General features: G+C 41.1%; 1 protein-coding gene across 9 annotated transcripts in view; it reads right to left on the reverse strand.

Annotated features, from left to right (window-relative positions):
• The window catches only part of ARHGAP26 (Rho GTPase activating protein 26), a 204690-nt gene that overhangs the window by 100794 nt on the left and 88050 nt on the right, over positions 1–15846 (reverse strand). For all 9 annotated transcript variants that reach the window (XM_077924490.1, XM_077924492.1, XM_077924488.1 and 6 more), the window contains exon 11: positions 13365–13443. In XM_077924490.1, coding sequence (XP_077780616.1) covers positions 13365–13443 — 79 coding nt within the window. The remainder of the gene's footprint in view (positions 1–13364; positions 13444–15846) is intronic.

The following is a 15846-nucleotide window of genomic DNA, read 5'->3' on the forward strand; positions in this document are numbered from 1 at the left end:
TCAACTTAGTATCTGGAGACAGGCCAGAAATAAGACACACGGTGCATTGTTGACTCCCCAGATAATACAGACAGTGCTCTCTTCTGCTTATTCGTCATCCCACAAGAACTTCAGAGTTGTGCTAAGGTTTCCTTCCAAGTCTGACTCCACCCTTCCCTTTTAAAAAAATGAGACGCTATTACTAAGTTAGGGACCAAAAGCCACACGCCATTAGCTGCAAAAGCACCCCCACCAGTATTCAAGAAAGCATCTAAAGATAAATTGACCTTGGCTACAAAATAAAAGCAGACAGTTATTCCAGTAAAAACCTAACATGGAGCAGCATCTGAAACAGATAACAAATGCAAAGAATTTCAGTACGCTGCATTAGCTTCATCTTTCATCACTTGTACCACTGGGGGAAACGCAGGTGCAGTTTTTCCTCTGTGCACAGGTCTGAGTTATGTGCCACTCCAAATGGGGAGATAAGAAGAACCCAGTGCACATTGGTAAGTAGATCTGTTGGAAAACATGTGCATGGTCAATGAAAACTATCATGACTAGGGAACCCTAGACAGAAAGAATGAAGGTGTATCTGCCACCCAGTGAATTTATTGATGCATGTGTGAATACTTCCAAGAATTCTGTGTCACTGTATCACTGTACTTGGTGTTTCTACAGCCAGAACTGACTGGCTGCAAGCATTTTTAGGGCATGGAAACCTTACAGTTAAATAAAGTCCCTTCGCATAGAAGTTCAGTAGCTCAGCTTAAAAAAACAACAACTTTTTGGTGCTTAGAGGAAAATGCTTGTTTTAATGTGAAGCCGTCTGCTTTTATGTTTTAAGGGTTGAGGATTTCTTTTCTAACCGTTAGATATTATATTTATTGTAGTGCTTTATGTTATCTTGCAAACTGTGCCAAGGGATTGAACCCTGAGGCAGCACAGAAATTCCAAAGCTACCAGCAGGTAAGAATAAATGAGCTCAATTTGTCTTAACGCATTTCTCCTTGCACATTACCTGAAATTGCGTCAGACAGTGGGGTAGGGTGGGGATGAGCAGTGAACATCTGTATATTCTAAAGCAATTGGATGAGGAAAGCATGCATTTGTTTCTCTGCGGCAGGTTCAAGTGGGAAATATTAGGTGACATAAGGCTTAAATTTAAAAGAAAGAAAAAAATTAATGAACGAATGAAACACCGTGTGTGTGTGTGTGTGTGTGTGTGTGTGTGTGTGTGTGTTTCAAGGCAATTAACATAAGAGCCCCACTGGATAAAGCCAACGGCCCATTTAGTCCAACATTGTGTTCTCAAAGCTGCTAACCAGGTGCCTGTGGGAAGCCCACAAGGAGGACCTGAGGGCAGCAACGCTCTTCCCACGTGTGATTCCTAGAAACTGGCATCGGGAGACATACCACTGCCGATATGGAGGTAGTGCACAGCCATAGTGGCCAATAGGCATCAATAGCCTGATTCTCCAAGAATTTGTCTAAGCTCCTTTTAAAGCCATCCAAAGTTTGTGCCAAATACCACATCTTCTATTTTCTTACAATTTCAGTGCAGCCCGATTATGAGAGGCAAATGAAATACAGGGGAGGGGAGGAATCAGATGGCAGAGCCAGATGTTGTTTACTAATTTACCATGCACAGAATGAGGTACCCATCATTGTGACCTCCTTTTCCAGCAGAGCTGTCAAAATGCAAACCCAACACACAATGCTGTTTATATTTGCACTGTCAGCAAATAAGGTGTTCCAGATCTAATCGGCCTATAAGCAAGCAGAAGCACCTGTGCAGGCTGAATCTGAAGTTCAAGCAAAGTTCAGTGGGTTGTTTGGGCCAGACAAGCTAAATTAAACAAACAGAAAGGGAAGAAAAAACACAACAATAGAGAGGAGGGAAAACAGTGATTTGGAGCACTGAACTGGAATGACTATGCGCGCGCTCTCTCTCTCTCTCTCTCTCTCTCTCTGTGTGTGTGTGTGTGTGTGTGTGTTTTAAAGTGGGTGAGAGAAAATACCATGAAAAGGAACAGAAATTCCAGTTGGAGGGAGGAAGGGAGGGAGCAAATAATTCAAAAAAGGCAGATAAGTTCCAACAGGAAAAAGCTCACCAACTTCATACAAGATGATGTAAATCTACAAAAGCTTCTTCCTTTACCTCTTACAAAAACAAACTCCAAAGCCAAAGTGTTTGGAAGAGAATAGAGAGGAAAGAACAATGACAAATCACAGAAGGACAGCAATTAATAATGATGGTGAAGGCTGTGAGCGCTGTCTCACTTGCCCAGACACAAAAACCGTTCACTAGAGACTTTGCCAAAAGCAACCCATGCAAAGCTAGCAAGTTCCAAAAGGAGAATGTCAGAAGGGAAGACCAAGATTTAAAAGGTTTATGCACGCTTACGGCTTGGAAACGTTCAGATGCTGCTTCACAATCCTTTGCACCTCAGCTACTTATTAAAAATTACTGTGCCTGAGTTTTTCACTTAAACTCACAAATATGATGTGTTAGAGAAGGGAGGCAGCAAACCAAATTATTCTTTGGGAAATGGGACCTTTTAAAAATTAAAATTAAAAAATCCACTGCTTAGATGATTGAAAACACAACGCAATGCAACCCTATTCTATTCCACATGCATCTGAGTGATGGCATACTATTGGGAAATAATTTGAATTAAAATATTTAGCATTAATAACATACTGCTAGAAGTGACAAAATTAAGCTCTTGCTGTTTGGATGATCAGAATATTATAAGTCATATATGTCATAGTTGTCAAATTTTAATTTATTTTTCTTGCTCTATTACATTATTGTCATTGTGTGGGGAAGTATTGCTTCTGTTTGTTACTATGTTACGTATTTTTGTGTTTCTATATTGTAAACTGCCCTGTGACGCTCAGCTGACATAAACAATAGCAATAAATAATCACTGTTTATCCTAAATCTAATCTATTTTTGCAAGGTGATTTATATAGATGAAATATTATTGTGCAAATTGTTGTGGATCTTTTGTTATCCCCTGAAATAAATCTGAAAAAATACTGTGTCTGCATATGTACAAGCACAAGCTTATACATAAGTTATTTTTAGAGCATTTTCACACTGAGTGTGTATACTGAAAAGGTCAATTTGGAATTTCACTCTGCAGTGATTTTTTTATTGGAAACCTTCTTTGGTTTCTCCTGGCCAATCAGGAACTGTGACAAGGGTGCTGGTTCAGCAATATGCAACCAAGTCCAACAATCTTTGTCCTTTCTTGCCTGTCTTTCAGAACATTTGAGGAGACATTTTTCAGGCATCTAGAATACCTGTTAACCTCATCTCTATTTCAGTAACTTTGTTGGAGGCTATTGGAGCAGGTGGGGTTGACTAGGCTGGATAGAGCTCGCCCCCAGCACAGACAGAGAGAGCAAGAAGCACACTATGAGAAAGAAATGGTCATCACATCTCTGGCATGTTTTGATATCTGAGTAGCAATCTAAGATGATGTTGATCCCGCACACAAGTGCAGCGAGCATCTTAGGTAGGGGGACATGCTGCAGAAATGCCATGAGACGGATAGGAAAATAGAGCGTCCATGACTTTCTCAACTGTCCTAGTCAATTCGGCATCAAGCTTTCATACAATACTCAGGCTGGGGATCAAGATTCTGTTTGAGTTCAACAAGAACAACTTAGAACACATTAGAACAGCAACTGTTACGTATCCTGCAAGGCCCAATACATTTTGCGTCCTGATGTAATGTATTAAATGGTGTGCCCCTCATTCCTCTGGCTAGAATGCCAGTTGAATATTTCAACTCTGATGATGGGGCAACATTCTCCACTGCACCTGAGGGCAGCAAACTAGCTTAGGGGGCGCAGGGCAGGTGGTGTGTAACTCTACACTCAGTATCTTCTACCTAATACAGGCACCCCATTCTACCCTATGGTAGGCCCAGCCCGGTTTGCTTCATTTGGGAGTTGCTCAACCTTCTACACCCAATTAAATGTTTCGGACTCCATGTGATTATTTTTCATGAGCTCCCAGAAAGTCAGCACACCAATTCTACACCACGAACAACAGGCAATTATATGGGCCTTTGTACAAAGTATGCATGCCAAAGACATGGGGGAACGGGGATAAATCACTAATTAAAGATCAGAAGACAAGAGATTATTTATCCTGTGCTATAAGTAACACTTCTAGCTATCGTGAAACGCACACACCACATACATGAAAATATGTTGGTCGGTTGCTGGTTTTTTTTGCTTTTTTAGCATATCCAAGTTAAACTTGGAATGTACAGGGAGGGCCTTACGAACTTTCTATGTGTTTTATTAAAAATGGATAAATGAATCAGTGTATTTCCAATGCAGTCCGTTCTGCTGTGTTTTCTCAAATTACACGTTTTTGAGCATATTTTTGTTTGGCATAACACATCTTTAAATACGTTTTCAACTGAGAGCTGCACTGGGCCATTAAGGAAGTTCAAAAGCTATTGGATAATGAAGGCGTTAGGGAGATGTAGATCAGGATTTTCAAAAATCAAATTCCACACACATAAATACACCACAGTCACATCCAAATGGTCTGCTTGAATAGGATCTAATCAAAAGCTCCATTCTTAGCACCCTGTTGCCCACATTTGCCAGTGGGGTGGGCATGAGAAAGAAGCTGACAAGCAGTTCAAGAGGACACCAGCAACAGGTATTCACTGACATACTGCCTCTGATCCTGGAGATTAAATATAGCCATAATGACTAAAAGCCGCTGATGGCCTTATCCTCTATGAATTTACCTAATCCCCTTTTAAAGCTATATGCACTGGTAGCCATCACTACATCTTGGGGCAGCAACTCCCAGAAATTACCGTATTTTTCGCTCTATAACACACACCCGACCATAACATGCACGTAGTTTTTAGAGGAAAATCCGTAGGCATGCCACCCGTAGGCATTCCCTCCATAACACGCACAGACATTTCCCCTTACTTTTTAGGAGGAAAGAAGTGAATGTTATGGTGCAAAAAATACGGTAATTGCGTGCAGTTTTGAAGTCCTCTCTCTTGTCTGACCCGAATCTCCAGTCAATTAATGTCATTGAGTAACCACAAGGGCCAGTATTGGAAGTAACATTAGGGAAGGATAAAAATAAAATAAGTAATACTATGAGAAAGAGAGACAAAAACATATTGATCCTCTTTCTCCACAGTATGCATAGTTTTATAAAGTGCTATCATGTCCCCCTCTAGCCATTTTTGTTCTCTCTTGAAACCCGAAGGAATGCTCCAAGTTAGCACATAAAGAAAGAAAAGGCCAGGCTGAGATCTGGGAACTTCAGACTATTGGGAAACATGTTGTCTTGATAGATGTGAACTTCACATTGGATGTGTGGGATCAGCTCTTTGTTTCAAGTGAAAATTACTCTGAGTAACAGCCAAACTAATACCCTGGCTGAGGTAAACTTTTGATCTGCCATATTATATTGTATTTTGAGTTCATATCATCATTCTTGCTTCCTTTGGTCCAATCCAATATGTCTGGGTAAGGACTGGGAATACTGTGGAACTAAAATCAAATCAGCTGTAGCCTCAGCCATAGTCATAATATTAATGTTTATTTATGACAGGAAAAAATAGTTTTCCATTCTGTCAATATTATATCCAGCTTGAAAATAAAACATAATTAAGGCTATTCTCTCTCCCCCCCCCCCACAAACGTGGTTTTTGGAATGTATTCCAGCTATGTCCAGTATTGACATAATACTTTCTCATTGACTAAGCATAGTTACGAGACCAAGAGCACCTTGCAGGTTCACACCTACCTCTTCTTTGTCACCTGTCCCCACCTCCCATTATTGAAGTAACCACACTGCTCTTTTTATTAACAGTTAAGTTTCAAACAAGTTTGCAGTGCTGATTAAAACATGAGTTGGCAAACCGTGGTTTGTGCTAACTACTGTTACAGAAATCACCTATACAGATAGAACATTACCCATGTTTAGCTCTGAAAATGAAAAGTGGGTGAGAATTTGCATGTAATAGAAAGGAGGAAGGAGAAATGAGTGCACACATTTGAAAATGAAGGAGGATGAGACAGCAGCACAGAAGCTTGCAGGACATTACCAATTATGGATGCATCAGGTTTCACTTGTACAGCAGATTTTTGTTACGGGGGTATAAACAATGCTGAATAAATAGATGAATGCACAGATCCCCTTAAAGAGAAAGGCTATCTTCAAACAACTGCTTACATTCCAAAATCTACTCCTGAAACCCTCAGTGTCACTGTAGATTGTCCCCAATTGCCTACTGTTCTACACCCATTTTTAGCCTCTGGATTTCTAATCCACTTTGTGAGATAAATCTCACACGCCACACCATGCTTACGCCACGGGGGCCTGGGAATTATGAATTACTGCCCTGTACAAATCAACCAAATGTCAGCCCAGATTTATTTAAAGAAATTTGAAGTATGACCCTAATCAAAACACGCACGTCATGTTTGGGTCATGTTAAAAGAATCGCATTTGTTATGCTCAGTGAAAGGAAAATAAAAAGAGATCGTTTAGCAACCTGGGAAGCTACAAAAACACCGGAGAAGAGTTGAAAGTCATTAGTATGGCGACAACAGATCACCATGGAAACATACAAGCCTAACAGCGACTGCATCCACAGAGCCCAGTTCTCATTGCTGCTTCTTTAAACCAGTGAGGGGTGAGGTTCCATGGAAAAAAGAAATCAGCACCAGCTTCTTATACCAAGCAAACTTTATACTGCCAGCACTTCAACTTATTCCGGCAAAAACAAAGCTAGGTTGAATAAGGGAATGGGTAGGAACATGGTTGGCAGGAGGGGCTGGGGAAGAGGAGGGGACATGCACAAAAGAACTGAGAAGGCGAAGGCGGTGGGGGGGGGCATCTATCATAGGAAAATAAGCACAGGGAAGAAAAAATCCCAATCTAGGAAGTTTTGTCAATCGCAAAGGGACTGAAAATAATTAGGCACTTTAAAGAAGGGTGAAGATCGTCCCCCCGCTTCTGCAGGAGTTTGTGGTTTCATCAAATATTTTGGTTTTGTTGTGTATTTTGTCTGTGCTGCAGATGCCAGGCAAATGAAGTGGTTCTGTCACAGAGAGTAAAACCAGGGCAGTAAGAGCAAGAGTAGAAAATTTAACTTCCAATAGCGACAGAAGGATTTTATTAAAAAAAATGTTGAAGAGGTCTGGCTTGCAGAGAAAACACGCTACACAGGGATGGGCTGGCAGCTGTGCACACAAGTAGTCTGTTCTCATCTGTCACTGTTTGATCATTACTCAAGAGGCAAAACTGGTGGCTGGGGGGGGGGGCGCAAGCTTTGCAAGTGGAGCATTTATGCAGAATACTCAGTGGAGATTCCTGGGGCTGGAGAAGGCAGGAGGGCTCCTCCATCTCCCGTAGGAGGCATTAGCAATACCCATTTGGCGCTGACATTGTGACGAAGGAGGCTGGAAGGAATGGGATTCATCAATACGTGGCACTTTTCTACACACTCGTTTTCCTCAGTCACATCAAGGGTTTAAACACAACTCAGGTGGACCCAATTTGACCCCAGTGTTTTGCTTCAACCTCCTTTTAAAGCCATAAGATACTAAAACTGTGGGAGAAAGAGACCTTATAAAATACAGATATTAAAGCTACTGAATTCTGCCCAACACCAGAGCTCTCACGTGGTTCAGGACAAGACATCAACGTAAGCAACCAGAAAGTCTCACTTCACCATCTAGTGGACAAAAGCCTACACAGCAGTCACTGTGAACACTGCTCTCCTGCCTCCATTTTGTGCTTAATCCACAAGCCTCATTTCATCAATCTACATTCTACAGCTGTTTGGATCGAGCTTCTTTCCCGGCCCTCAAAAGATCAACAGGCCAGAGTGCTTGCAGCTGAATAAGTAGGAAGATTTTATTCCACTGGACCAGTCAACATGGGGCGCTTCATACTTTTTCTGCATGTACAAGGACTGGATGTAGTAAATAACATAATATTTGTATTTCTGAACACATATGCACCACAGGCAAATGTTGTAGAGAACTCTTAAGGTTGTAGCTTCATATGATACATGCATTTAGCACCTGTTTTTCTGCCATAATATATGAAGCAACTCTGAGTGAAATATTCCATCCTCATCCAGAGGCTCTGGACAGAAAGGGATCATATGCAAAACCTTAGATAAAAAGCACACTTAAATATAAATGCATCACATAAAAACTTGGGTACATGTTGGAATTGAGCTCTCCTTGACACCCTCAGATTTCTGTAACAAGATTTGGTGTTTCTGCTTTGATATTCCTGGTTTAATCAAAGCAGTTAAGAGCAGAAGGCTAGCTGAATCTCTTGATTCAACCTTGCTTAGAGAACCAAACACCACAGTTGGTCAGGATTGCCTTTGCCTATATGATTCAAAGTCTTTTTCAGAGCCCCTCCGCCAGGAATAATCCAGTGAGGGACTACTTGGAACAGGGCATTCAACATCAGCCCTGAATCTTTGGACCTCCCTGCCAAATGAGGCTCAGCTTGCTATTTCTCTATCAACGTTCAGGTGGCTGGCAAAGACAGCTCCTTTTCAAAGAACCTTTGAGTTTCTCTGATCCCTGCTGAGATTTTGCACACTACTCCATGTCCTCTCGTGTGGAGAGGTTGGTTTTTTGTCTCTGCTGTTTGCTTCTGATGCTGGCTCTGGAGCCATGGGGGCCTTTTGAACAAAATGCAGGATGAAAGTATTTTAATTAATTAAATTACTACACCAACCCTTCACTTAAGAATTAAAAAAATAATAATTCCCATGTTAATTGAACACACACCAGTCGTGTAGCTGACTATGCTACATAGATTCACCTCATCTATAGTAAGTATGCTATTTTCAAATAATTCCCTTTCCCATGCCTTATATCTTCCAAAACCAGAGAAGAAGCATAACCCATCAAAGAAAATACAAAGGAACACAGAAAGCTGCTGTACATAGAGTCAGGCCATTCAGCTCAGTACTGTCAACTTGAACTGGCAAAAGCTCTCCAGGATTCCATACAAGCTACCTTCCCACTCTACCTGGAGATAACAAGGAGTGAATCTGGGACCTTCTGCATGTGAAGGCAAATGGTCTATCGCTAAGCTATGAATGGACTAAAATAGTAATATGATAAAGAGTAGCCTGTTGCCATCAAAAAGAATCAAGGATGCCCAGCACCATTGATCTCATTCACAATAATCATGCATGATATTGGTGGTGGACAATGGCACTCCTTAGGGAATGAAAAACTTATGTGGTCCTGCGGTAGTTTGCACAAACAAGCACTTCCTGAGAGTAAGCTTTAAACAGGTAGTTTCTTTTGCAGCTATACATTGCAACTGTATGCAATTAGCATTATCTGCTGATCTACCGATAACTGCTGACCTCAGGTTTCACATGAGGGAGTTCTGGGAAATTGAGGCTCTTGGTATCCTGTGCTATTAGAATATTAATCTGTATGTTTGGTTCCTCTCCTGGCTTCTGCTGGCTCTAGTGCAGATATATCCACGTTAACAGTATGTCTGAATGGTTTGGTGTACTTGCTGGGAGAAACAAGGTGCAAAAAATTATAAATTAAAAAGATAAAACAGCTCATGTTTTGTTGTATGTGCGCTAGGGATTTTCATACTTTTCAGCAGACAGTTACTTATTGCCACAGAGAGCATATCTGTTTTGTAACTTTTCTTCATTTCCTTTATTTCATAAGGTTATCCATTGTTTATGTTGCAAGTAGCATTGCTTTCGGAATCAGTAAAGGCTTTTGGTTTAGGTGACTAATTTGAACTTTACAGGGCCTGGTGAATCAGGACTCAGCAGCTCACCAGCAGCATGCAGAGACGTGTAAATACGATGGTCAGCAGCTAAGGGACACAATGCTCTGAGCACATTTGGAGACAGGCAGTGAGAATCTCAGAGCAGGGGAAATTGCTTTGCTACATTTTGACCAAACATCCAGTACTACTTATTCTTTTACTCAGAATATTCTGGAATACGTCGCTGTTGTTTATATAAAAGCTTCTATTAAGTTGCCAGTGAGACCAGCACCAGCCGCCTTGATACTTCTACCCTCCTCTGGAGGACAGATGAGAGAGTCAGCTGTGAATCCCAGAGCTCAGAGAATACCCCTTCCCCCTCTGAATTGTATTTATGTTTTAAAAGAAAATATCCAAGTACGGATCAAAACAAAAATAAAGTTCAGATTATCTCCTTGTAGTTTGAATTAAGTCCGTGTTCGCTGAATTGTTGATTTTGTCCAAAAAAAAATATTGATACATTTTGTACACTGATTTATAGGCCCCAGTGTTTTGTACAGTATTTTGACAATAAGTGGACATTTGTTGTAAGCGACTCTGAGTGCAACTCATTGTGGAAAAGCGGCATATGAATAGAATTATTAGGCAAAAAAACCAGTGTAACTTGAATTTTACTCAGACATATTTTATTATTATTAGCCTAAGAACAACAACAATTTTAATTTAGAGATCTGGAAGCTTAGAGGAGTCCTACTGAGCAGGGTGGGAGGTAGCTCAGCATCCTGAAATGAGGAAGGGAGGGATCAGCCAAAGTCGCCTCCCACTGGACCTCAGAAGGAGCCTCTACTAAGCTAAAGACCCTTCTCCACAAACAGAAGTTTTCTATTCACAGAAAGGCAACACTGGATCTAAGCCTGCTGTTATTCTTCAGTTAGATGCCCCACAGAATATAGGGAAGTTGGAAAGAATTCAATGTATATTGCTAACCTTAAATTAAAACACAACTGGTGAAGATGAAAGAAATGGTGTATACAGCACAAAGGGTGAGGGCCTTTGCACTATAGCTATATACTTGAAGGTTTCCATATGATCTGGAACCCTGTATGATGTACTATACACATGAAGGCACCCCACTTCCCTGCAGACTTCTGCCCTTTAAGTGTGGGTGCAATGTGTAAGGCTATCTGGAGAAACTCCACGTCCTCCTCCCATTGCTTGTAACACGTGATTAGAGCTAGTACCTGCCCTATGCACATTCAAATTCATATTACTGACAACATACATATAAGGGTATATAACAAATATATTTGGTTGGCTGAGAACAGACATTGTTTCCCTTCTTCTGTACTTCCCCTGCCCACAAGAAAAATATTACTTAGAACACCATATGCTCACTAAGTGATATATTACATAGTTAAAGTCAAGGAGATATCCAGGTAAATTGATCAGGACTCCCAATACATTTGCAGGGATCAGCCAGGTGTTTCTAGTCTGTATATTTCAACCACTGTACTATACTAACGTCCCTAATAGGACAATCTCAAAAGCCATGCCCTGCTCAGCACTCACTCACAAGACCAGTTTCAATGAGTGCACAAGTTGGCTGATTTCTAATACTGAAGAGACATTACTTGGATTGCTTCAGAACAACTGGCTGATTTCAATGCATTTCCTTTTCCTGCTTAGTTTACTTTGCATATGAGAGAACCCATGCTCAGAAATTTCCCTCTTCACTCTTTCCACACTATTTACAGCTTAAAAAAATTATGACATTCATCCAATTCTGCTTTTTGTGAAGTCAGCACAGCGGCCGACATCCTGCAGAGAGGTTTGCTTCTGCTTTGTATATCCATCTAGCATTTTAATTTTTAAAGTGAGAACTCCTTTGTTGGACACTAATGCTATCTGCCTGCAATTCTGCTGAATGTTACTGTAAGCAAGGTGCCAGCTGCTTGTGTGGGTGGCTCTCGAAGAACTACATATGCTGTACAATGTCCCCCTGAAGTCATTCATATCTTCACAGCTTCCTGTACTATAATAGTGGGGCAACTTAAATTGTTTGCTATCAGGGTTGTATGCGTTCTTCAAGTCTATCATACAAGTGAAGAATCTGGTATCAAGCACAGAGTATGTCATTCCAACAATCTCATTTTTATTTTTGTAAAGGTAATCGAGGGCGGGGGGAGCGAATTCAAGCACGTTTCCCCCGAATATTCAAAGCTCAGGAGTCAAATTGAAAGCTTAAATGCAACAATTCCTCCCCTGGCCATTAAAAGGTTTTGTGGATTTTGAAAGGAGACAGAGAGATATGATGCAATGGCACAACAATGTGCTTCCATTTTTTTCTTAATAAACAGCCTTTCTGCATTAAAACAAGTGAACACATTTATAGAGAGGGGAAATACATTGAAGATACAAAAATCCAGTAAATGGGTGAGGCCACAATTGACCTGAGCCCTTTCATTGGGGGTGGGAAAGCTATGGCTCATGGGTTGGATGTGAGCCATGAGGTTTCCCTATGCAGTCTGCAGCCCCTCTTCCTCACCCATGCAGGCTCCAACAGAAGGGTTTCTCCCTACAAGTCTAATTACTACATGGGGAATAGGGATATTCACAGTAAACCGTTTTTCACCTGTGAGCATATGCATAAGTGCTGTACGAGTGTATGGCAGACTGTATGGGCTGTAATACATATCCATTAGGAGACATTAGGTTCTGAAATTTAATGTGGACCTATCAGTCTTCAGAAAGGAACGCGGGTGGCACTGTGGGTAAAACCTCAGCTCCTAGGACTTGCCGACCGCATGGTCGGCGGTTCGAATCCCCGCAGCGGGGTGCGCTCCCGTTGCTCGGTCCCAGCGCCTGCCAACCTAGCAGTTCGAAAGCACCCCCGGGTGCAAGTAGATAAATAGGGACCGCTATCTAGCGGGAAGGTAAACGGCGTTTCCGTGTGCAGCTCTGGCTCGCCAGAGCAGCGATGTCACGCTGGCCACGTGACCCGGAAGTGTCTCCAAACAGCGCTGGCCCCCGGCCTCTTGAGTGAGATGGGCGCACAACCCCAGAGTCTGGCAAGACTGGCCCGTACGGGCAGGGGTACCTTTACCTTTTTAGATAAATAGATACTGCTTTCTAGCGGGAAGGTAAACGGCGTTCCGTGTGCTGCTCTGGTGCCGGTTCGCCGGAGCAGCTTCGTCACGCTGGCCACGTGACCCGGAAGTGTCTGCGGACAGCGCTGGCTCCCGGCCTCTAGCGTGAGATGAGCGCACAACCCTAGAGTCTGTCAAGACTGGCCCGTACGGGCAGGGGTATCTTTACCTTTACCTTATCAGTCTTCAGCAGCTGCTGACTTGGCAGATTTCAGAAAGTTTCAAAAATGGCATACTGTATTGTGATTTTTGTTGCTCCCCTCCTCCTTCTCTACAGCAGCATTAAGACAATGTTTGAACTATTCTGGGCTACGTTCTGCAATTTCTCAGGAACATTGACACTATTCTAGTAGCGCAGGAGATGAAGTATTACATCAAGTATTTAATCAAAGTCTCAAAAGGGGTTATTTACAAGAAAACCCCAAACCCTTTCTTATTCAAGCACTCTTTCTTACCGGTTCCCGGCCATCCATGGCCTCCATCCAGAGCCTTCGATCTTCTTCAGAAAGCGCCTGCATTGTGATCACTCCAGGCCTGCAGAGATTGATGCAATAATACTGTGAATAACAGGTCTAAGAATATTAAACTCCAAAGTGACTAGGGGTGGGGTGGGGGGTTGATAGGAACAGGATAAGGCCCACTTCACATGATCTAGGAACCTGCACATTTGCTTGTTCACACTAAGTCATGGTTAGTGTTCTATGCCAACTGGGTGACATTCAGCAAAAGCTGTTATAATGCATCTTTCCATGTCCAAATGCAAGCTTAGGAACAGCTGGAGGAGACACCCACTTCAGTGAAAAAACAGGGGACCAAGACTAGGATGTCACTAATAGCAGACCTTTCCCTCAATAGCAAATGTTTGTTGTTGTTGTTGTTGTTTAGTCGTGTCCGACTCTTCGTGACCCCATGAACCAGAGCATGCCAGGCAATCACAAATCTGCATGGTTGTGCATCCAAATAAAACTGAAGGTGGGTTGGCAAGCCATTGCACCCAAATGTGCTAACTAAACTTCACAGGCGGACAATCAGCCAACAACTCTCACTCCTTGAAATCCAGGGATTTTAGGGTACTGTCACAGTCTGACTAGGCAAGTACTTAGGGCTGCTTCATGCAAAATGTTTTCCTGTACACTTCAGGAGAACCAAGTGGCACAGAGCATGTAGATAAGCTGTGTTATTTCTAGGTATGCATTCAAAGGGACACAAATAAATATGTCTAGATGCTAACAAATACCTGATAATGCCAAAGAATGCAAAAGTCTATTTCATCAGTAATACTTTAAGCAAAAATGTCTGAAGAATCACCTAAAAGAAGTGAAAGTTGCAACGAAGCCAGCTCCAAAGACTGTTGCTGTGTGTGAAGCCTCTAGTTATTAGTAGAAAATTTACATATATCATAAAAAATGGCATTTGGCCTCTGCCCTAGGCAATAGAGAAAGAGTTTAAGAATTCCATATTCTAATCCTGTGATATTAGAAAAGGGAAATCAGATGGCAAGGGAATAATAATTATATACACAAAGCAGCTCACACAATTTACCCAGGAAAGGACATAATCTGTTCTGTCTTGTAGTACATTTAGATAATAATCTAGGCATATTGTGTGTCATTTTTGCTAATCTCTTTGTGCAGAGAATCAGTTGATGCTTACAGGCTTAGTATTCTAGAAAAATATACCTAAAGGAAAATTACTTTTCAGCCAATTTGAAATGTTGTACTGAAAATTAAACAATTCCATGGGGTTTTTTCCTAGTGTAAAAATACCTCTCTAGAAATACCAATGTAACCTTAAATTGTTAAATTCACACTATATGCTCTTTGCCAATAGAAATTTAGACAGCTTACAAATTGGATTATGCAAATTCGTGGAGGATAAATCTATGGCTAGTAGCCATGATGGTTAAATACTGCCTCCAGGGTCGGAGGCAGCAGGTCTCTGAATACCAGTTACAAGGGGACAACAGTGACAGAAGATTGCTGTCCTCATGTACTGCTTGTGGGCTCCAAGAAGACATCTGGTTGATCCACTTTTCATTACATATCTTTAGGAACCAGGCAAACACATTCCTCTTCTCCCAGGCCTTTGGCTAATTAAACAAACCATGGCCTTTTGAACTGTGTGTGAGGGGGGATTCTTGTTTGTTACTATGGTATGTATTTTAATTTGTTTAGATTGTAAAGTGCCCTGTGATCCTCAGATGAAGGGTGGTATAGAAAATGAATAAATAATAATATTTGTTGCTGTTGTTGTTAAAGTCAGGATGCTGGACTATGCAGGACATTGGTTTGATCTAATAGGGCTTTTCTTGTGTTCTTAAAGTAAAGCAAACCTTTGCTGAATATCACAATCACAAGAACCTGACTTTTTTTTAATAAGTGATCCTGTCTATCTTTCAATCCATATATTCTTTTCAATTGTTCCATACCCACACAGGTATGGCATTAAAAAATAAAAGGCATTAAAAAAATAAAAAATGCCATGAGAATATTGTAAACATAGGCTTTGCCAAGCAAAATAACTAGTACTAATTTCATGCACTTCAGTATTTGTAAGATAAATCAATACAAAGTAAAAAGACAGAACATCTGTATAGCCTGTCAACCATTGTGATTTTATCAAAGTCTGTGATTATGTTCTCAGAAAACCTCACAAAGCCTCTAAAGAGAGTAATCAACCATCTGTTTGAAGAGCATTTCTATTATGCCTGTACTTCTTCCAACTAGGTGATAAAGTTGAGGGGAAATGGTGGGATATATTATTATTATTATTATTATTATTATTATTATTATTATTATTATTATTATACAAGGCAACCTTTTTAAAAATGTAGCAGTGTTTAAATATTCAGCAGAAAAACTTTAAAGAATCACTGAATCCCTAACTCATGCATGAGTGCATCAAATGCACTCACATTGACCCTGACCTTGTCCCCCA

The sequence above is a fragment of the Podarcis muralis genome, chromosome 2 (genome assembly GCF_964188315.1).
Source record: "Podarcis muralis chromosome 2, rPodMur119.hap1.1, whole genome shotgun sequence".
Classification (NCBI taxonomy): Eukaryota; Metazoa; Chordata; class Lepidosauria; order Squamata; family Lacertidae; genus Podarcis; species Podarcis muralis.